Raw genomic sequence first — 23,283 nt, 5'->3', positions numbered from 1 at the left:
TTGGTTCGAAGCAAAGTCCAAGTCCACTTGACCCAAAAAAGGTTTTATTGTCAGTTGGAGGCGGAGCTTGTCATCAAACATGCGGAAGGGAAAGTAAACAGGAACTATCTCAAGCATTCACACCTTCTACAATGTTTCTTTGTGCTTCTTGGAAAATAAATCTTTTATTTTGAAAAGTTTGCTGTCATTTTCCCCGCTCTTGTTGCCATGGCGACGACCGGGCTGCATGAAGGCACTTAATGTCACCTGGTTGCCCCGCCCACTGAGGGCAGCGCCCGTTTGTGATGTCATCATAGGGGCGTGGCAGGGGGGACAGCGTTGATTGGAGGAGCAGGGAGGGGAGGAGTCTGAGGTCGTGGGAGGGGGTCACCTGCGGCGACCAAACAGAGTCAAGCTCAGAGTGACGCCCAGCCGCCATAAATGAGGCGAAGGGGGCGGGGCCAGGGACATCAAGTCTGAGGGCACAGAAGAGACAATCAGCGCGGTGGAGATTTAGAAGCAGAGTGAGGACTCACTGTTGGACGGAGGATCTTTGCATTCCCCCTCCTCGATGGTGACGTCATCGATGGCGATGTCTCCCTCGATGCCGGCGCCGCGCACGCCCTCCATCACCACCTGGCGTGGAGAACACGCAGGTGACCAATCACAGCGCTGCCCACTACTTGCTGTCCATATCTTACCAAGTCAGACCTACACTGTTCCAATATCCATTTCTCTGTTCTCAATTGTTGATGACTGATGATAACAACCAAACCTAGCCCCCCCCCCCCGCACCCCTCCACACTCTGGATTGTAAATAATGTAAATAATTCAATGTGATTATCTTGTGTGATGACTGTATTATGATGATAGTATATATCTGATAGTATATATCTGTATCATGAATCAATTTAAGTGGACCCTGACTTAAACAAGTTGAAAAACTTATTCGGGTGTTACCATTTAGTGGTCAATTGTACGGAATATGTATTTCACTGTGCAACCTACTAATAAAAGTCTCAATCAATCAATCAATCAATCAATCAATCAATCAATCAATCAATGAAAGCCGCTAACTGGGGTTAGCTCGGCTCTTAGTATGTCATCAGTTTGGCTACACGAGCTAGCTTACTTACTGCACCTGGAAGGTTGCTAACTCGGGTTCAATGTTCCCTCTAATTGTTCATGTGTGTGAGCAAACGCAAAAACTCCCTGAGCATTCAGTGGAGCCCATGTGACGTGCACACTGTGGCTACACCAGCAGCACACCTGTCCCAAACCTGACTAAATAACAAGTTCAATCTCCATCCATCCATCCGTTTTCTACCGCTTGTCCCTTTCGGGGTCCCGGGGGGTGCTGGAGCCTATCTCAGCTGCATTCGGGCGGAAGGCGGGGTACACCCTGGACAAGTCCCCACCTCATCGCAGGGCCAACACAGATAGACAGACAACATTCTCTTATTATTATAATCAAATGACAGCAGTCATTTCCATTTCTAATAGAAGTGTTTAGGCCCACTTACAATGACAATAACAAAAAATATTGTTTTTCATGAACAGTGTACTTATATTGTTTGTCTGGGTGGAGGTACTACTTTAGAAATAATTTGTACCCCTTTCAAACATTGTATTTAGTTCCCATTAAAACATTCACATGTTGCACAATGAGATGTAAGCAGGGGATCATGTGTACATTCCTGCAACTTCCTGTTTGTAAAAAATATATTTTTATTAGTATTTATTTAATATACTAACAGCATTTCATGATTAATATTTATAAATGAAGATTCCTAATAAATGACACTAGAATAAGCACACATTTGATTGGTAATTCATAGTGTAACAACCTGGAATGACACATTATGTGTGGTGTTGGAGTTGTCCGACTTTTTGTGTGGCTGTAAACGCATCGCTGGCTAAGTGCCATATGTGCATGTGTTGGCGCAAGTGAGAAAGAGCGAGCGGCTGCTGTTGATATAACAAAGTTGCTTTTGGTCTGGTTTGTACTGCAGAAAATGACCACTTTTGCTAGATATCTTTTTTTTTCCTAATGTTTTGGTGATGTGTTTATGGCCGACAATAAAGAGTTTTGCTCAGTAAAGTGATGGATGGAATTCATGTCCTCAAAGCGTCTCGACAGACGTTACAATATTTGAACAATGTGTGTCGAAAATTGTTATGCGATTATTTTTTTTTAAATTAGATTTTGTGCGTGGCATAGATTTGCCGTGCGCAGAGGACCCTTGAGCAGTGCACAACTGCACAGGCGCGCACCTTAGAGGGAACGTTGCTTGGGTTAGCTCGGCTGTTAGCAGTTTGGCTACACGAGCTGGCTTACTTACTGCACCTGGAATGTTGCTAACTCGGGTTAGCTCGGCTGTTAGCACGTCAGAAGTTTGGCGCTACGAGCTAGCTTACTTACTGCACCTGGAAGGTTGCTAATTTGGGTTAGCCCGGCTGTTCGCATGTCAGAAGTTTGGCGCTACGAGCTAGCTTACTTACTGCACCTGGAATGTTGCTAACTCGGGTTAGCTCGGCTGTTAGCATGTCAGAAGTTTGTTGCCACATGCTAGCTTACTTACTGCACCTGGATGGTTGCTAACTTGGGTTAGCTCGGCTGTTAGCAGTTTGGCTACACGAGCTGGCTTACTTACTGCACCTGGAAGGTTGCTAACTCTGGTTAGCTCGGCTGTTAGCATGTCAGAAGTTTGGCGCCACGAGCTAGCTTACTTACTGCACCTGGAAGGTTGCTAACTCGGGTTACCTCGGCTGTTAGCACGTCAGAAGTTTGGTGCCACGAGCTAGCTTACTTACTGCACCTGGAAGGTTGCTAACTCGGGTTAGCTCGGCTGTTAGCACGTCAGAAGTTTGGTGCCACGAGCTAGCTTGCTTACTGCACCTGGAAGGTTGCTAACTTGGGTTAGCCCGGCTGTTAGCAGTTTGGCTATATGAGCTAGCTTCCTTACTGCACCTGGAAGGTTGCTAACTTGGGTTAGCTCGGCTGTTAGCAGTTTGGCTATATGAGCTAGCTTCCTTACTGCACCTGGAAGGTTGGTAACTCGGGTTAGCTCGACTGTTAGCATGTGAGCAGTTTGGCTATACGAGCTAGCTTACTTACTGCACCCGGAAGGTTGCTAACTCGGGTTAGCTCGGCTGTTAGCATGTCAGAAGTTTGGCGCCACGAGCTAGCTTACTTACTGCACCCGTGAGGTTGCTAACTCGGGTTAGCTCGGCTGTTAGCACGTCAGAAGTTTGGCGCCACAAGCTAGCTTACTTACTGCACCTGGAAGGTTGCTAAGTCGGGTTAGCTCGGCTGTTAACATGTTAGCAGTTTGGCTGCAATTGTTATAGTGACGACGCTACTAGCGAGCTAGCTAACGTGGCTGCACCTGGAAAGCTGCGGTGGGGTGGATGTTGACGGCGGCTCGTCTCCAGTGGTCGCCGTGGTTACCTCTCAGACTCCAGACCGTGGCGTCCGTCGCCGTCGGTCCTTTTTGACGCAGGAGGACGTTCAACGCTCCTGCAAATGCAAACAGGAAGCGGTTCATTGAGAGCGGTGGTGGCGCGTGCAAGCGTGTGCTAACTGACCTATGTGCTTGCCGTGCATGTGGTAGTAGAAGGCCAGGCAGTAAGTGGCGGCACCCCTGGAGGCCGTGTTGAAAGAGGGCGACAGCAGGCGGGCTTTGTCGCCCTCCAGCCTGGGTCGGGACGTCTCGATGTACATGTAGAAGCCTGCGTTTCAGGTAGCACAATCAAACTTAGCATGTGTTGCAGCTCCTTTTGCTCCACGCACAAGTAACTGCTAGCATAGTAAATGTTTTCATCAATTTTTTTAAAGCCGTACACCTCAGAAGCCTAAAACTTGGTACTTAACACATGCTAACTCTTAGCATGCTGGCCTTAGCATGCTAAATTTTTGTTGGCTAACTTTAAAACCCTTTTACCCAGAGTCATACATAGAACTTGATACCTGAAATATGCTAACTGCGAGCATGCTAAAGTTAGGATGCAACATTTTTTTTAGCCAATTTTGCAGTAGTACACCTCATATTCATATGGCTTGGTACCTACCAATAATGCTAATTGTTAGCATTATTAACGTTGACATGCTGACTTTTTTAGCCAGTTTTGCAGCTGTACTTCATCAGAATCATATTAACTTTGTACTTGACACATGCTAACTCGTAACATTGTAACGTTAGCATGCTAAATTTTTTAGCCAATTTTATAGCCGTACACACCATAGTCACACATCTCAGTATTTGACATGTTAACTGTTAGCATTATAACGTTAGCATGTTAGCATTAGCATGCAAACTTTTTTTGGGCTAATTTTGTAACCTTTTTCCCTAGTGTAATATAACTTGGTACTTGACATATGCTAGCTGTTAGCATTATATCATTAGCGTGCTAACTTTTTTGGCCAATTTTGCAGCCGCACATATCAGTCATATAAACTTTGTACCTGGCACATGCTAACTGTTAGCATTATTAACGTTAACATGCTGACTTTTTTAGCCAGTTTTGCAGCTGTACTTCATCAGAATCATATTAACTTTGTACTTGACACATGCTAACTGGTAACATTGTAACGTTAGCATGCTAACTTTTTTAGCCAATTTTAAAGCCGTACACACCATAGTCACACGTCTCAGTATTTGACACGTTAACTCTTAGCATTATAACGTTAGCATGTTAGCATGCAAACTCTTTTTGGGCTAATTTTGTAACCTTTTTCCCTAGTGTAATATAACTTGGTACTTGACATATGCTAGCTGTTAGCGTTATAACATTAGCGTGCTAACTTTTTTGGCCAATTTTGCAACCATACACCTCAATGTCATACAATTTAGTACTCCACACATGCTAACTCTTAATATAATGTTAATATGCTAACTTGAGCATGCTAACATTAGAATACAACATATTTGTTAATTATGTAACCGTTTACCCCGGCGTCATATAACTTGGTACTTGACATATGCTAACTGCGAGCATTCTAAAGTTAGGATACAACATTTTTTTTAGCCAATTTTGCAGTAGTACACCTCATATTCATATGACTTGGTAGCTACCACATGCTAACTGTTAGCATTATTAACGTTGACATGATGACTTTTTTAGCCAGTTTTGCAGCTGTACTTCATCAGAATCATATTAACTTTGAACTTGACACATGCTAACTCGTAACATTGTAATGTTAGCATGCTAACTTTTTTAGCCAATTTTAAAGCCGTACACACCATAGTCACACGTCTTAGTATTTGACACGTTAACTCTTAGCATTATAACGTTAGCATGTTAGCATTAGCATGCAAACTTTTTTTGGGATAATTGTCCAGTCATATAACTTGATACTTGACATATGCTAACTCCGAGCATGCTAACATTAGCATTCGTTTTTTGTGCTAATTTTAAAGCCGTACACCTCAGAGTCATAGACTTGTTACTTGACATATACTCGCTGTTAGCGTTATATCATTAACATGCTAACTTTTTTGGCCAATTTTTCAGCCGCACATATCAGTCATATTAACTTTGTACGAGGCGCATGCTAACTATTAACGTTATAAGATTAGCATGTCAACTTTTTTAGCCAATTTTGCAACCACACACCTCAAAACCATACAACTTAGTACTCCACACATGCTAACTGTTAAAGGCCTACTGAAATGAATTTTTTTTATTTAAACGGGGATAGCAGATCCATTCTATGTGTCATACTTGATCATTTTGCGATATTGCCATATTTTTGCTGAAAGGATTTAGTATAGAACAACGTCGATAAAGTTCGCAACTTTTGGTCTCTGATAAAAAAAAACCTTGCCCCTACCGGAAGTAGCGTGACGTTGTCAGTTGTTCACTCCCTCATATTTTCCTATTGTTTTCAACGCAGCTAGAGCTATTCGGACCGAGAAAGCGACGATTACCCCATTAATTTGAGCGAGGATGAAAGATTCGTAGATGAGGAACGTTAGAGTGACGGACTAGAATGCAGTGAAATACATATTTTTTTTCGCTCTGACTGTAACTTAGGTACAAGCTGGCTCTTTGGATTCCACACTCTCTCCTTTTTCTATTGTGTATCACAGATTTGTATTTTAAACCACCTCGGATACTATATCCTCTTGAAAATGAGAGTCGAGAACGCGAAATGGACATTCACAGTGACTTTTATCTCCACGACAATACATCGACGAAGCTCTTTAGCATGAGCTAACGTGATAGCATCTGTCTCAAATGCAGATAGAAACAAAATAAATAAATCCCTGACTGGAAGGATAGACAGACGATCAACAATACTATTAAACCATGTACATGTAACTACACGGTTAATAAATCTCAGCCTGGCAAAGCTTAACAATGCTGTTGTTAACGACTCTAAGGCTAACTTAGCAACCAGACCTCACAGAGCTATGATAAAAACATTAGCGCTCCACCTACGCCAGCCAGCCCTCATCTGCTCTGCTCATCAACACCCGTGCTCACCTGCGTTCCAGCGATCGACGGCGCGACGAAGGACTTCACCCGATCATCCGTGCGGTGGGTCTGCTAGCATCGGCTAGGCGTCTGCGATCCAAGTAAGTAGTCCTTGTTGTGTTGCTACAGCCAGCCGCTAATACACCGATCCCACCTACAACGTTCTTCTTTGCAGCCTCCATTGTTCATTAAACAAATTGCAAAAGATTCACCAACAGAGATGTACAGAATACTGTCGAATTATGAAATGAAAACAGAGCTTTTTTGTATTGTATTCAATGGGGAAGGCATACCTCTGTTCCCCGGGCTACGTCACGCGCATACGTCATCCTCCGAAGGCTTTTTCAACCGGAAGTTTAGCGGGAAATTTAAAATTGCACTTTATAAGTTAACCTGGCCGTATTGGCATGGGTTACAATGTTAAGATTTCATCATTGATATATAAACTATCAAAATGCGTGGTCGGTAGTAGTGGGTTTCAGTAGGCCTTTAATATAATGTTAATATACTAACGTGAGAATGCTAACATTAGAACACTACATTTTTGTTATCTATATAACCGTTTACCTCTGGTACTTGACATATGCAATTTGTTAGCATGCTAAAGTTAGCACGCTTACTTTTTTAGCTAGTTTTTCAGCTGTACACATCAGTCATAACTTTGTACTTGACGCATGCTAACTTTTAACATTATAATGTAGCATGCTAACTTTATTAGCCTATTTAAAAGCCGTACACACCAGAGTCGCACTTCTTGGTACTTGACACGTTATCTTTAATTATGTTATAACATAGCAATGTAACATTAGCATTAGCATGCTAACTTTTTAAGGGACTAATTTTGTAACCATTTTCCCTAGAGTCATGTAACTTGACACTTGACATATCCTAACGCATAGCATTCTAACATTAACATGCATTTTTTTGTGTGCCAATTTTACAGCAGTACACCTCAGTCATTTGACTTGATACTTGACATATGCTAGCTGTTAGCATGCAACCTTTTTTTGTTGTTGCCAATTTTGCAGCAGTACACCTCAGAGTCATAATAACTTTGTACTTGACACATGCTAACGTTTAGCATTATAATGTTAGCAAGTTACCATGCTAACTTTTTTTTTTGCCAATTCTGCAGCCGTACACAGAGTCATACAACTTAGTACTTGACACATGCCAACTCTTAATATAATGTTAATATGCTAAAATGAGCATGCTAACATAACATTTTGTAACCATTTACCCTAGAGTCATATAACTTGGTACTTGACATATGCTAGCTGTTAGCATTCTAACTACATTTTTTTTGCCAATCTTGCAGCAGTACACCTCAAAGTCATAATAACTTTGTACTTGACACATGCTAACTCTTAGCATTATAATGTTAGCAAGCTATCATGGTAAGTTATTTTTTTGCCAATTTTCAGCCGTACACATCAGTCATGCAACTCGGTACGTGACACATTCCAACTATTAGCCTGCTAGCAATAGCATGCTAGCTCATTTAGCCGATTTTATAGCTGTACACCTCAGAGTCATATAACTTGGTACAAGATAAGTGCTAACTGTCCACTTACATTAGCAAATGCCAACGCTAACATGCTAACATTAGCATGCTAACTTTTTTTTTGCTAATTTTGCAGCAATACTCCTCAGAGTTGCTGTTGGCACGTATCAAGTACAAAGTTCAATGACTAAAAGTTAGCATGCTAATGTTAGCGTTCATGTGTGGGTGCGTTACCTTGCTTAGAGCCGCTGCGGTCGCTGCTGGGTCCGGTGTTTGGCGTGTACTTGGTGTCACGTGATGCGGCGCTGTGACGTGTCCAGTCAAAGTTGTCACTTTTGTCCTGAGAGAAGAGACACAAGGCCTCGTCCTCGAAACCACACTGGAACTCCCCTGAACACACACACATTTGTAAGGGGTACCCGTGGTCAAAAAGTAATCCGATTACCAAGGAGGACTCACTGAGGTGTGGGTTGACTGGCGCTGTCAGAGAGGAAGACAGAAGCGGTTACTCAGGTGCCAGACAAAAAGTCAGGGTAGTGTGTGACGTACGGCTGTAGGCGATGACGCGCTCGGTGTAGTCGCCCTCGCCGTAGCGTGTGATGGGTGTGAGGCGGACCAGGTAGGACTCAGGCTTGACCAGTTCAGTCAGGTTGTAGGTCAGCAGCTCGCCCTTGTGGATGATACCCTCCATGGCCATTTCCTGCTCCCACCAGCGCGACTGTCCCACCTCACACACACACACACACACACACACACACACACACACACACACACACACACACACACACACACACACACACACACACACACACACACACACACACACACACACACACACACACACTTCAAGGCCCGCCCACTTTGCCAAGAAAGCGGGACCCGCGGCCACACCTGTCTGATGCCCAGCCTGTAGGCCAGGATGCGGTCCACTCCGTCGGGGTCCATCTGAGTCCACTGCAGCTTGAAGCCGTAAGTCTGAGGCTGGTTCTGCCACAGGGCGCCCTGCGTGTCGTAGTACAACTCCGGGGGGTACGCCTTCCCTGGGGGGCACGGAAAAAGGAACGCTGAAAGGCAAACAGGTAGCGGGAAATACCAAAACATAGTCTCTTAAGTGTATGCATGCAAAAGTAGCCAAACAGCTAGCATGCTAACAAATGTGAAATAACAAAATATTCCACTCTTAGGTGTATACCTGCAAAATGAGCTAAAACGTTAGCATGCTATCAGTTAGCATGCTAGCTAGGTAACGGCAAGTAAAAAAATCAAATTACTCTTAGGTACATACATGCAAAATCAACTAAAAAGCTAGCATGCTAATAATTAACATATGTAAAGAATATATTTTTAACTATCATGCTAACAATTAGCATATGGAAATAACACAATATTCAACTCTGAGGTGTAAACCTTCAGAATTAATTAAAAAGCTAGCATGCTAACAAATGTGAAATAACAAAATATTAAACTCTTAGGTGTATACCTGCAAAATGAGCTAAAAAGTTAGCATGCGATCAGTTAGCATGCTAGCCATGTAGCGGCAAGTAAAACAAACACTAACAAGGTAGCGGAAAATACCAAAACATAGTCTCTTAGGTGTATACATGCAAAATTAACCAAAAGGCTAGCATGCTAAAAATTAACATATGTAAAAAAAACAACTTTTAATTAGCATGCTAACAATTAGCATACAAACATAACAAAATATTCCACTCTGAGTTGTAAACCTGCAGAATTAGTTAAAAATTTAGCATGCTAACAGTTAGCACACTAGTCAGGTAGCGGTAAGTAAATTAATCAAATGACTCTTAGGTGTACAAATGCAAAATTAACCAAAAAGCTAGCATGCTAATAATTAACATATGTAAAAAAAAATTTTTTTTTAACTAGCATGCTGACAATTAGCATACGGAAATAACAAAATATTAAACTCTGAGTTGTAAACCTGCAGAATTAGTTAAAAAGTTATCATGCTAACAGTTAGCATGCTCGCCAGGTAGCAGCAAGTAAAAAAAGCGAATGACTCTTAGGTGTATATATGCAAAATCAACCAAAAAGCTAGCATGCTAAAAACATATGTAAAGAAATATTTTTAACTAGCATGCTAACAATTAACATACAGAAATAACAATATTCAACTCTGAGGCGTAAACCTGGAACATTTGTTAAAAAGTTAGCACGCTAGCCAGGTAGCGGAAAATAAAAAAAATCTAATCACTCTAAGGTGTATACATGCAAAATTAACCAAAAAGCTAGCATGCTAATAATTAACATACGTAAAACAATATTTTTAACTAGCATGCCAACAATTAGCATACGGAAATAACAAAATATTCAACTCTAAGGTGAAAATATGCAGAATTAGATAAAAAGTTATCATGCTAACAGTTAGCACGCTAGCCAGGTAGCGGCAAGTAAAAATCAAATGACTCTTCTGTGTATACATGCAAAATTAACCAAAAAGCTAGCATGTAAAAAAACATTTTTTTAACTAGCATGCTAACAATTAGCACACGGAAATAACAAAATATTCAACTGTAAACCTGCAGAATTAGTTAACGAGTTAGCATACTAACAGTCAGCACGCTAGCCAGGTAGCGGCAAGTAGCAAAACAGATTACTCATTGTTGCACACCAGCAAATGTAGCCAAAAAGTTAGCATGCTATAACAATTAGCATATGTGAAATAAAACATTCAAGTATGAGGTGTATACCTGCAAAATTTGATAAAACGTTAGCATGGTAATGTTAGCATGTCAGTGCTTTAACAGAACGTATATATTTACATCTACATTTCTCACAATTACTAATTTTATTGAATAAAACAATGTGAATATAGATTCCATGATAGCTAACATTAGCTAGCCTAATCGCTATCATCAGCTCACAACACACAAAGCTAGGTCATGTTTATGTTTATCTACGCTGCATTTATCTACAAACCCCAAAACCATCGAAATTGGCACGTTGTGTAAATGGTAAACAAAAACAGAATACAATGATTTGCAAATCCTTTTCAACCTATATTCAATTGAATAGACTGCAAAGACAAGATATTTAATGTTCGAACTGGTCAACTTTATTTTTTGCAAATATTAGCTCATTTGGAATTTGATGCCTGCAACATGTTTCAAAAAAGCCGGCACAAGTGGCAAAAAAGACTGAGAATGATGAGGAATGCTCATCAAACACTTATTTGGAACATCCCACAGGTGAACAGGCTAATTGGGAACAGGTGGGTGCCATGATTGGGTATAAAAGCAGCTTCCATGAAATGCTCAGTCATTCACAAACAAGGATGGGGCGAAGGTCACCACTTTGTGAACAAATGCATGAGCAAATTGTCCAACAGTTTAAGAACAACATGTCTCAATGAGCTATTGCAAGGAATTTAGGGATTTCACCATCTATGGTCCGTAATATCATCAAAAGATTCAGAGAATCTAGAGAAATCACTGCACATATGCGATGATATTACGGACCTTCGATCCCTCAGGCGGTACTGCATCAAAAAGCCACATCAGTGTGTAAAGGATATCACCACATGGGCTCAGGAACACTTCAGAAAACCACTGTCAGTAACTACAGTCGGTCGCTACATCTGTAAGTGCAAGTTAAAACTCTACTATGAAAGCCATTTATCAACAACACCCAGAAACGCCGCCGGCTTCGCTGGGCCCAAGCTCATCTAAAGTGGACAGATGCCAAGTGGAAAAGTGTTCTATGATCTGACGAGTCCACATTTCAAATTGTTTTTGGAAACTGTGGACTTGGTGTCCTCCGGAACAAAGAGGAAAAGAACCATCCGGATGGTTCTAGGCGCAAAGTTCAAAAGCCAGCATCTGTGATGGTATAGGGGTGTATTAGTGCCCAAGGCATGGGTAACTTACACACCTGTGAAGGCGCCATTAATGCTGAAAGGTACATACAGGTTTTGGAGCAACATATGTTGCCATCCAAGCAACGTTATCATGGACGCCCCTGCTTATTTCAGCAAGACAATGCCAAGCCACGTGTTACAACAGCATAGTAAAAGAGACTGGCCTGCCTGTAGTTCAGACCTGTCTCCCATTGAAAATGTGTGGTGCAATATGAAGCCTAAAATACCACAACGGAGACTGTTGAACAACTTAAGCTGTACATCAAGCAAGAATGTGAACGAATTCCACTTCAAAAATGTGTCTCCTCAGTTCCCAAACGTTTACTGAGTAATGTTAAAAGGAAAGGCCATGTAACACAGTGGTAAAAATGCCCCTGTGCCAACTTTTTTGCAACGTGTTGCTGCCATTAAATTCTAAGTTAATGATTATGTGCAAAAAAAAATAAAGTTTCGAGGTTCGAACATTAAATATCTTGTCTTTGCAGTCTATTCATTTGAATATAAGTTGAAAGGGATTTGCAAATCATTGTATTCTGTTTTCATTTACCGTTTTCACAATGTACCAACTTAACTGCTTTTGGGTTTGTACATCTAAAAGTGTCGTTTACACGTCATCACACTTATTTGAAATGAATTCAAATGATGAAATCATCCGTAAAGCTTTTAAGTCCCACGGAAGTCTGAAAGACTTCAACTTGTGATTGGCTGACTGTGCTGTTGCTATGGTGACCTGCATCCTGACATGCATGGTGCTCACAGCGTCTTCAAGCGCTCTGTGCGGCGCTAAGGAGCTTAACGCAGGAAGTGTCGACGTGCGACAGGCGCGCTCTACTGGAGGGGGGATTTGATTTGTCGGGTTTTTTTCCATGACAATCCCCACTAATGTTTACAAGCGAATAGTTACATGCTAATGTTTACAAGCTAATAATTACATGCTAATATTTACATGCTAATGTTTACAAGCAAATAATTACATGCTAATATTTACATTTTAATTTTTACAAGCGAATAACCACAAGCTAACGTTTACATGCTAATGTTTACAACTAATAATTACATGCTAATGTTTACAAGCTAATAACCACAAGCTAATGTTTACATGCTAATTTTTACAATCTAATAACCACAAGCTAATGTTTACATGTTAATGTTTACAAGCTAATAATGACATGCTAATGTTTACATGTTAATGTTTACAAGCTAATAATGACATGCTAATGTTTACATGTTAATGTTTACAAGCTAATAATTACATGCTAATGTTTACATGCTAATAACCACAAGCTAATGTTTACATGCTAATTTTTACAAGCTAATAACCACAAGCTAATGTTTACATGTTAATGTTTACAAACTAATAATTACATGCTAATGTTTACATGCTAATAACCACAAGCTAATGTTTACATGCTAATTTTTACAAGCTAATAACCACAAGCTAATATTTACATGTTGATGTTTACAATCTAATAATTACATGCTAATTTTTACAAGCTAATAATTACATGCTAATTTTTACATGCTAATAACCACAAGCTAATATTTACATGCTAATTTTTACAAGCTAATAATTACATGCTAATTTTTACAAGCTAATAATTACATGCTAATTTTTACAAGATAATAACCACAAGCTAATGTTTACATACTAATGTTTACAAGCTGATAATCACAAGCTAATGTTTACATTCTAATGTTTACAAGGTAATATTTAATTGATAATGTTTACAAAGTAATAATTACATGTTAATATTTACAAGTTAATAACCACAAGTTAATGTTTACAATGTAATATTTACATGCTGATGTTTACAAGCAAATGACTACAAGCTAATATTTACAAACTAATGTTTACATGCTTATGTTGACAATGTAATATCTGCGTGCTAATATTTAAAAGTTAATGTTTACATGCTAATATTTACATGCTAATGTTTACAAGATAATATTTTGTACACAAACTAATGTTGACTCGTCAGACTCGTATGAGGTTGAATCACACAGGAAAAGGGCGGAGTCACGCACAGAAAGTGTGTATCATCCACCAAGCCTCAGGTGACTCACCTGTGACCAGGAAGGTGCAGCGCCCCGCCCCAGCCTCGTTGCTGATGTCACAGGTGTACTCGCCGTAGCCTTCCCGGTTGAGAGCGCGCACCTGGTAGTGCGTGTCGTAGCGGTCCTCGTCAAACTGGCCCACCGTCAGGAGGCGGGGCCCCAGCTTCCACTCGTAGCGCAGGAGGCGGGCCGGATGGGCGCGCAGCAGGCGGCACGTCAGGCTGAAAGCCCGCCCCAGACCCTGGCGGACCTCCAAGTGGACGGGCTCCACCACGGGCGGGACTATGGCGCACGACGACAACAAACGCGTGAGGTGGCGTGGTGTGGCATGGAGTGTGCGTGTACGTGCGCGTTACCCACACTGCACCACCAGCTGGATGAGCGCCTCTCTGGGCTTGACGTTGAAGCCGTTGTACTGACTGGTCCGGCAGCAGTAAGTCCCGCCCATCTCTCGCGTCACGTTGGCAAGCCGCAGCACGCCGTCAAAACTTTCCGTCTGGGCGGCTTCGGCTGCGAGGACCGCGGCCTCCGGGCTCTCCTCCAGGCGGAACCACAGGACGACGGGCTTGGGTTTGCCTGACACCAGACACTGCAGCTCCACCGTGTCGCCCTCCTGTGCCACGATGTGAGAGCGCCCCATGGGGACGCTGAGCTCTGGAGGAACTGCGAAACAGGAAGCAGAGAGTGTTAATCCACATGTTCGCATGACCCCCGACCTGCTCCTTAAGCCTCTTCCTCACCTGTGGTGGAGGAGATGTTGACGTCAATGCTGATCTCAGGACTTCCCCCGTCCCTCAGCAACGCCACACAGGTGTACGTGCCAAAGTCGGTGAACTTGAGGTCGATGATGTCCAGGTTGGTCACGCCCGGCGACACCTCGCCGTCCGTGTGCGTGATGACCATCCGCTCGGAGCTCCTCAGCGGCCGCCCGTTCTTCAGCCAGCCAAACCGCAGCTCCTCGGGGGGTGTGGCCTCCACCTGGCAGCTGATTTTCACCTCACGCCCGATCTGGATGTTGTCGTCGTTGTGATACGGGTCCGGTGTGATCCAGAAGCGTGCTTTGCGGAGACCTGGTGAGGTAACAGAGCGTGCGTGAGACGACTTCCTGTTAGCATTGACTAACATGACATAAGCATAAGCGGCCACCAGAGGGAGCCAGAGAGCGCGTGAGCCGCACCTCTGACCAGAACGTTGGCAGACTTCCTGGCAGCGTTCCCCACGTTGTTGGACGCCACGCAGCTGTAAGCGCCGCCGTCCTCCACGGTGACGGCGGGGATGGTCAGCGTGCCGCCCGTCATCACACTCCTCTTCGGTAGCTCCTCCCCTGCAGGCCTCACCCAACTCAATGTGGGTGGGGGGTCGCCGCCGGACGCCACACACACCAGCGTGACCGTCTCACCCAGGTTCACCACCAGGGGGTCGTCCAGGAGGAGCTTGACGGAGGGAGGCGCTGGCGGAGAAAACGAACAAACCGGTGGTGAGCTGGTGCACTTGGGAAGGTCTCGCACATGTGCACCTGTCCTGTTGTTGAGGCTGAAGTGGGCACGCTTGTCGGCGATGGCGCACACGTTCCTGACGGAGGCGATGCATGTGTAGTTGGCGTAGTCCTGGGGACGGAGATTCTTCAGCTTCAGGATCTTTGTCTCACCCTGAAACACACACACACGGAGGCCGTGATTGGCTGTAGCAAGGCAAAGGAGGCGGAGCCAGCCACCTGTGTGAAAAAGGGCTCATAGATGTCAACTCCAGCGTCCACGCCCTGCGCCAGAAGCTCGCGGCCGCGCCGCCAGGTGTAGTGCACGGGGGGGTTGGAGGTGGCCACGCAGCGCAGGAAGACGGTCCTTTCGAAGTAGAACAGCTCCTTGGCGTCGCTCACACTCTGATGCACCGTGATCAGCGGCTGGTCCAGAACTGGGGCGACAGGAGCAGGAGTAAGTGGCACCTTCTAGCGCAGGGGGAGGAGCTTGAACACAAGGTAAAGACACGGGCAGAGACGGCGTGGACACGAGGACGTGTAGCGAAGCCTCACAGTAGACGTCCACCCGGATGGAGCGGATGGCAGGCGAGCCCATCCCGTTGTCCGCCTTGCAATAGTAGCGCCCCCCCTGGTGGCGCTCGATCTGTTCGATCTTCAGCCTTTCGTTGTGCGCCCACGACTCGCCTTGGCGCTCTGACGCCGCGCCTGCCGTTTTAGTCCAACGTACCTGCGGGACAGGAAGTGATCACTTCTGACTTTTCGATGACAATCATTCCTGATTGCATTTCATTCAAAGTCAGCTTTTATTCTGACACAACAAACAGGAAACTCTTAATGTGAAAGGGTGTTACCTGGGGGCGGGGGTGTCCCGTGACCAGACAAAGTACTTCCAGTGTTTCTCCTTCTCGGATGGTGTAAACACGCTCGCTATGTCGCTCCTCCTCCACATTGCACGCCGGGCCCGAGTGCACGATGCGAACGCTAGGGGGCGCTGTGGAGACAAACGTATACAAAATAAAAGCCTCTAACTCATACTTGCCAACTCTCCCGAATTTTCCGGGAGACTCCCGAATTTCGGTGCCTCTCCCGAAAATCTCCCGGGACAACCATTTTCCCGAATTTCTCCCGATTTCCAGACGCAATTAAGGCACGCCCCCTCCAGGTCCGTGCAGACCTGAGTGAGGACAGCCTGTCGTCAGGTCTGCTTGGCCAACCAAAAAGTAACCACAGAACACTTTTTGGTTGGCCAACGGTTTACGTTGTATCGCGCACCCTGACGGCAAGTGTGGGAGTCTTTTTTTTAATTTTTTATTTTTTTTTAATTTTTATAAACCTTTATTTATACATTTCAACATTTACAAAACAGTTGAGAATAATAATCAAAGTAAATACAAAAACAGTACAAAACAGTACCAAAACAGTACAAAGCATCGCCAGGGGGTTGTAAATTCAAAGTACTGTAACTAAAATAGAATACAAAATATATATATACAATAAACAAAGTGCAAAGCCATAGGCTCACTCAATTTCAGTAAATAACTTAAACCTGGAACACAGCATCATCGTTTTCACAGCTTTTTGTTTGTTAGAGGTAGAAAGTGTTTTAATGTAGAGTTCTAAATATTTTTTTAAAGGCACAAAAAACTCGTCGGGTATTGAGAAACTTACATTTATGAATATAAAACTTAGCCAATAGTATAATGAGGTTGCAAAGGTCAAATTAATTTTCAATTTTTTTTTCATACAGTGTAAATCTAAATAGCACATCTTTAATGCAAGTGTGGGAGTCGGTTCTGAAGTATGAAGTAAAGAGACGTAACTTCGTCACCTTGCCTGGTTATTGACTCTAACCCAGAATATTACACTGCCCAGACCTACGCTCCTTCAAAGGCTGTGCTACTGGCTGCAAAGCATTGCACTTTCAAATACAACAATGAGTAGAGAGGAGTGTTATGTGAGTATATGTGTAAATAAATGAACACTGAAATTCAAGTATTTATTTTATATATATATGTACACTACCGTTCAAAAGTTTGGGGTCACATTGAAATGTCCTTATTTTTGAAGGAAAAGCACTGTACTTTTCAATGAAGATAACTTTAAACTAGTCTTAACTTTAAAGAAATACACTCTATACATTGTTAATGTGGTAAATGACTATTCTAGCTGCAAATGTCTGGTTTTTGGTGCAATATCTACATAGGTGTATAGAGGCCCATTTCCAGAAACTATCACTCCAGTGTTCTAATGGTACAATGTGTTTGCTCATTGGCTCAGAAGGCTAATTGATGATTAGAAAACCCTTGTGCAATCATGTTCACACATCTGAAAACAGTTTAGCTCGTTACAGAAGCTACAAAACTGACCTTCCTTTGAGCAGATTAAGTTTCTGGTGCATCACATTTGTGGGGTCAATTAAACGCTCAAAATGGCCAGAAAAAGAGACCTTTCATCTGAAACTCGACAGTCTATTCTTGTTCTTAGAAATGAAGGCTATTCCACAAAATGGTTTGGGTGACGCCAAACTTTTGAACGGTAGTGTATATATATATATATATAAAATAAAAAACGACCCCGCCCACCTCAACCCCCCCAATCTCCCGAATTTGGAGGTCTCAAGGTTGGCAAGTATGCTCTTACTTCTTTCCAGGGTGTGCACCAGTAACCAGGCAAAGAGTTTTTCTAAAGATGAATGACAACGTTGGACTAAGACGTGGGTCACCAGGTTTCCCCTTTGGAGCCAGGCCTGGGGGCGAGGCTCGTGGTGAGTACCTGGTAGCCAGGACAGTACCAACCCTAAAGAGGCAATGTGGGCCCCGTTCCATTGGACCCCATCACTGATAGAAGGGGGCCAAAGGCAGTTGGCAGCCGAAAGCGATACCTTGACTGTCCGATCTTTGGCGACCGAAGCTAGCTCCGGGTACATGGAAAGTCACCTCTCTGGTGGGGAAGCAGAGGTTGAGAAGTTCCAGCTAGATATAGTCGGGGTCTGGAACCAGTCCTCTCGAAAGTGGTTGGACTCTGAGTGAGTGTGCGTTACGGACAGGGATGGCAATACTTGCTGCTCCCTGGCTGAAAGCTTGTACGCTGGAGTTTACCCTGTCCACGGCTTCCTCCGCCTTTAGGTAGTGGGACACATCCTGACTGTTCTTTGCATTTGTGCTCCCTCTGGGAATTTCCTGATCCAGACTTCAAGATTGAGACCTAGAGAAGTGTGATCGCCCATGGTCTGAACACCATGTTCAAGCATTAGGGTGTCCACATGTGCACTTGGCACCAAAACACCGGAGGCTGCAGTTCCATGATGTAGTTGGTGGTTGTGTCGTTGGACTTGCAATCTTAGGTCTTGGACACGCTGGTGAAGAGAAGGGTGGAGCTTTCAACCGATCTCTGATTGTGGGGGAGGACCTGGCAGGCCCAAACACATTTTGAGGTTCTAGTAGGACATTAACTCCAAGTGGGCAATGTTTCGTGCCTCTATTATTATTATTTGGAGCTGAGGTTGATAGGTAGTTGGTGCCTACCCTGGTGGTAATCGCAGGTCCCTTTAATGGACAACGGCAGTGAGGGACGCCGTCAAGCTGAACGAGGAGTCCTATCAGGCCTTTTTGACTCATGGTACTTCATAGGAAGCTTACAGTTACTGGCAGGACAAAGAGATTTTCAGCTTTGGCGGTCATCAAGGCAAAAACTTGGCCATGGGAGAAGTTGATGTAAGCCATGAAAAGGAGTTCTGGGCCGCTTTGATATACTGGATCACCATCCGACGTCTCAGGCGTTTCCAGTAAGAGTTGAACTTTTGTCACTGATTCTGTTCAAACCTTTAATGGACAGAATTACTAGGCGCAGTCAGGGCATTGAGGGTGATCCAGTTCAATGGCTGCAGGATCAGGTCTCTGCTTTTCTTAGATGGTGTAGTCCTGCAGGTGTTCAGGGCACGTGAACTCAGGGAAGACCCAGACCAGGTGAGGGAGTATGGGAATGCCTCGGGATTGTCGTAGAATTTCTGACCTTTTGACCTATATTTCTTGTCTATTAAGAATGTCCGCTCATTTTCAATTCTCTTCTATTTTGTGCCATTGAATGGACCAGTTGTGGGACAAAGGTGAATATGGAGTTATGCCAACCTGTCTACAGAATGTTTAGATTTTCCAAATATGACTAAGAGATACGAGGTTGTTTTGGAACAGACAAACCAAAACAAAACAATCATGACGCACGAGATAAAAACAGTGACGCACGAGATAAAAAACAGTGACGCACAAGAGACATATAAAAAATGGCAGAAGTCCGGGACTAGAGAGAGATTTTGGCTTGTGTGTGTCTTGTTTGCTCCGGAGTACATGTGGTCTGTCTGCATGGCCAACTCAATTCAACCTGCACTTCTGATAATGGGTAAATAAATTTGTTGTACTAAACTACTTTTGTTGCCTGCTTAAGCTTCGGACAATCCACTACAGGATCCCCTGTGATGAACCACAACTCCTGCCCCCGTGACCTGACTCCAGATAAGTGGAAGATGGATGGATGAATAAAAAAATATTACTAGTGAGAAACCTCACCATTTGATCCGAGTCTGATTCCTCAGGTGACAATTTGATTCAGAATTGATTCTTGATTCAAATCCATTCTGATTTCAAACCGATTCTCGCAAAATATTGATTGGTATGATAATTATAATATTTGACCGATAGGAGACCATGGGGAAGACCCAGGACATGGTGGAGAGACTATGTCTCCCAACTGGCCTGGGAACACCTCTGGATCACTCGGGAGGACTTGGACCTAGTATCTGGGGAAAGGAAAGTCTGGTCTTCTCTGCTTAGGCTGCTGCCCCCACGACCTGACTCCGGATAAGCGGGAGAAGATGGATGGATTATAGTGGAACTTTTTCAAAATAGTTTCGATGTTAGAGAAGATCCTTCTGGTTTTATGAAGATGACTTCAACTGTCTTTTAAACATTTTGAAATAAGAAGTGAAAAAATCCCCTTTTTCTAACCAATTTTTGAAAGTTAGGATTCCATTGAGAGTCGGGATGAAGGATTTTTTAAATAATTTAAATCGGGATGAATAACAATCGCGATTTGGATGTTAAATAATTTTTTATTGCACCTCTAAGACGGCCTAAAAACTACATTTCAAAAATAGTTTTTTATGAAAGTCCCAAAAATTTAACATTTAAAATTTTTTTGTGATGTTTTTGAAATGGACTTTCAAAAATGTTGCATGATTTTAATCAGGATGAATAACAATCGTGATTTGGATGTTAAATAATTATTCTTTTTGTCACGGCCAGGGCGCATTGGAATGCGCCCTCATCCTTGCGCGCTGCAAGCACCGCAGGACACGCCCCCGCACGCGCCGCGCAGACCGCGGCCATGCGCCTCCACAGCTGGCGGCAATCATCTATCAGCACACCTGCCGGTAATGAAGGAGCTGCCTTCACAAGCTTGGACAACCTGGCATGCCGCCGCCGGAATATAGTCTCCTGTACAGTAAGCTATTATCTGCTGCTTTAGGCAATCCTGCTCTCTCTGTGTTTTGCCCTTCCGTGTTCTCAGTGTGTTTTCTTGTGTCGTTCCCGCAGTACCCTCCGTCGCCTTGTAAGTGAGCTGTGCGTCTCACTTCTCCCCGGATCTCCCTCTGGACTCTGACTGCCTCCCTCGATCCTTGATTTCCCTCGCATTGGACTCGGACTCGTAGACTTCCCTCTGCCCTGGACTTCCTCGTCTATTGACAACATTTGGTAACATTTTAGTCAGTTAAATACTACACATAGTCTTACCCCATACACACCCTTGGATTTTGACACACACCATTTTATAGTTTATTAGTGTTGTTTATTATTATTATATATATTAACTATATATATATAATAAATCATTGTACATTACTGCCCTCTAGTGTCTGTTGCCGTCACCTTCCCCTGCAAACTATAACAGTATATTCCGGCCAATTGATTAGGGACCTGACGGCACAGTTTCTTAGCCCCGCCCCCAGTGACAATTTTATTTTTATTTTTTTCTTCCTTTTTTTCTTTTTGCCCCTCTCAGGACGTCTTTTTCTTTTACCTCCACCCTGGACAATTTTTCTAGCCCTCCTCAACACTCCTTCAAGGGACTGTTTAACTCCAGTATGGGGATGGAGGAATTTACCCGTCGCCTGAACACCCTCCTCCCACCCTTAGTGACTGTTCCTCAGCCAGCAAGAAGCGTCTGGCATCCGCTTTCGCAGGGGGGGGGGATAGTACTGGTGGCTGTGCTGGTGTGGTGGCGCAGCTGCACCCAGACAGGCTAACCCCTGCCAGACTAATTCCACCTGTCTTCCGCTTTTCCCAGCCGCAGCCACCAGTCCCCTGGCTAGCGTCCGAGCTAGCACCAGTCCCCCGGCTAGCGTCCGAGCTAGCACCAGTCCCCCGGCCGAGCGTCCGAGCTAGCCCTAGTCCCCCGGCTAGCGTCCGAGCTAGCACCAGTCCCCCGGCTAGCGTCTGAGCTAGCACCAGTCCCCCGGCTAGCGTCTGAGCTAGCACCAGTCCCCCGGCTAGCGTCCGAGCTAGCCGGGCGTAATATCGCTAAAATTCGTTCCATCTTGTCCACTAGCGACACTGAGATCATTATTCATGCGTTCGTTACGTCTCGTCTCGATTACTGTAACGTATTATTTTCGGGTCTCCCTATGTCTAGCATTAAAAGATTACAGTTGGTACAAAATACGGCTGCTAGACTTTTGACAAAAACAAGAAAGTTTGATCATATTACGCCTATACTGGCTCACTTGCACTGGCTTCCTGTGCACTTAAGATGCGACTTTAAGGTTTTACTACTTACGTATAAAATACTACACGGTTTAGCTCCAGCCTATCTCGCCGATTGTATTGTACCATATGTCCCGACAAGAAATCTGCGTTCAAAGAACTCCGGCTTATTAGTGATTCCCAGAGCCCAAAAAAAAGTCTGCGGGCTATAGAGCGTTTTCTATTCGGGCTCCAGTACTCTGGAATGCCCTCCCGGTAACAGTTAGAGATGCTACCTCAGTAAAAGCATTTAAGTCCCATCTTAAAACTCATTTGTATAATCTAGCCTTTAAATAGACCCCCCTTTTTAGACCAGTTGATCTGCCGTTTCTTTTCTTCTCTCCTCTTCTCCCCTGTCCCTTGGGAGGGGGAGTTGCATAGGTCCGGTGGCCGTGGATGAAGTGCTGGCTGTCCAGAGTCGGGACCCCGGGTGGTCCACTAGCCTGTGCATCGGTTGGGGACATCTCTGCGCTGCTGACCCGTCTCCGCTCTGGACGGTTTCCTGCTGGCCCCACTATGGACTGGACTCTCGCTGATGTGTTGGATCCACTGTGGACTGGACTTTCACAATATTATGTCAGACCCACTCGACATCCATTGCTTTCGGTCTCCCCTAGAGGGGGGGGGAGGGGGGGGGGTTACCCACATATACGGTCCTCTCCAAGGTTTCTCATAGTCATTCACCGACGTCCCACTGGGGTGAGTTTTTCCTTGCCCGTATGTGGGCTCTGTACCGAGGATGTCGTTGTGGCTTGTGCAGCCCTTTGAGACACTTGTGATTTAGGGCTATATAAATAAACATTGATTGATTGATTGAGTACCAGTCCCCCGGCTAGCGTCCGAGCTGGCACCAGCTCCCAGGCTGGCCTCCGCGTCTCCACCAACTCCCAGGCTGGCCCCGACCTCTGCCCCTCGGCCGGCAGCGCCGACCTCTGCCCCTCGGCCGGCAGCGCCGACCTCTGCCCCTCGGCCTGCAGCGCCGACCTCTGCCCCTCGGCCAGCAGTGCCGACCTCTGCCCCTTGGCCAGCAGCGCCGACCACTGCCCCTCGGCCGGCAGCACTGGCTTCAGCACCTCAGCCAGCTCCTCAGCTGCCCTCCTCATCTGCGGCTCCGATG

At 44.4% G+C, this 23,283-nt stretch overlaps 1 protein-coding gene and 1 long non-coding RNA gene across 4 annotated transcripts in view; one reads left to right on the top strand and one right to left on the bottom strand.

The window, feature by feature from the left end:
- Window positions 1-35: 35 nt before the first annotated feature.
- The window catches only part of LOC133646721 (MAM domain-containing glycosylphosphatidylinositol anchor protein 2-like), a 46,122-nt gene continuing 22,874 nt past the window's right edge, over window positions 36-23,283 (bottom strand). The window contains exons 2-17 of one of the 2 annotated variants that reach the window (XM_062042421.1): window positions 16,224-16,363; window positions 15,925-16,099; window positions 15,610-15,806; window positions 15,412-15,544; window positions 15,073-15,345; window positions 14,636-14,965; window positions 14,256-14,558; window positions 13,905-14,177; window positions 8,855-9,003; window positions 8,513-8,690; window positions 8,423-8,443; window positions 8,198-8,353; window positions 3,568-3,711; window positions 3,369-3,499; window positions 516-615; window positions 36-455 (exon numbers count right to left, since the gene is read on the bottom strand). In XM_062042421.1, the coding sequence (XP_061898405.1) occupies window positions 367-455; window positions 516-615; window positions 3,369-3,499; window positions 3,568-3,711; window positions 8,198-8,353; window positions 8,423-8,443; window positions 8,513-8,690; window positions 8,855-9,003; window positions 13,905-14,177; window positions 14,256-14,558; window positions 14,636-14,965; window positions 15,073-15,345; window positions 15,412-15,544; window positions 15,610-15,806; window positions 15,925-16,099; window positions 16,224-16,363 (2,792 nt within the window). In that variant the 3' untranslated portion in view covers window positions 36-366. The remainder of the gene's footprint in view (window positions 456-515; window positions 616-3,368; window positions 3,500-3,567; window positions 3,712-8,197; window positions 8,354-8,422; window positions 8,444-8,512; window positions 8,691-8,854; window positions 9,004-13,904; window positions 14,178-14,255; window positions 14,559-14,635; window positions 14,966-15,072; window positions 15,346-15,411; window positions 15,545-15,609; window positions 15,807-15,924; window positions 16,100-16,223; window positions 16,364-23,283) is intronic. The other variant, XM_062042422.1, reaches the window with a different exon arrangement.
- On the top strand, window positions 387-22,096 carry LOC133646724 (uncharacterized). 2 transcript variants are annotated; one of them, XR_009825337.1, is made up of 5 exons: window positions 387-683; window positions 18,023-18,136; window positions 19,813-19,960; window positions 20,067-20,868; window positions 20,961-22,096. It is a non-coding gene; the product is annotated as an uncharacterized LOC133646724 (long non-coding RNA). The 2 variants fall into 2 exon arrangements; XR_009825338.1 differs by lacking the exon at window positions 387-683 and adding an exon at window positions 17,036-17,326.

This window comes from Entelurus aequoreus, linkage group LG03 (genome assembly GCF_033978785.1).
Source record: "Entelurus aequoreus isolate RoL-2023_Sb linkage group LG03, RoL_Eaeq_v1.1, whole genome shotgun sequence".
NCBI classification, from domain to species: Eukaryota; Metazoa; Chordata; class Actinopteri; order Syngnathiformes; family Syngnathidae; genus Entelurus; species Entelurus aequoreus.
This window is presented reverse-complemented; position numbering and strand designations above follow the sequence as displayed.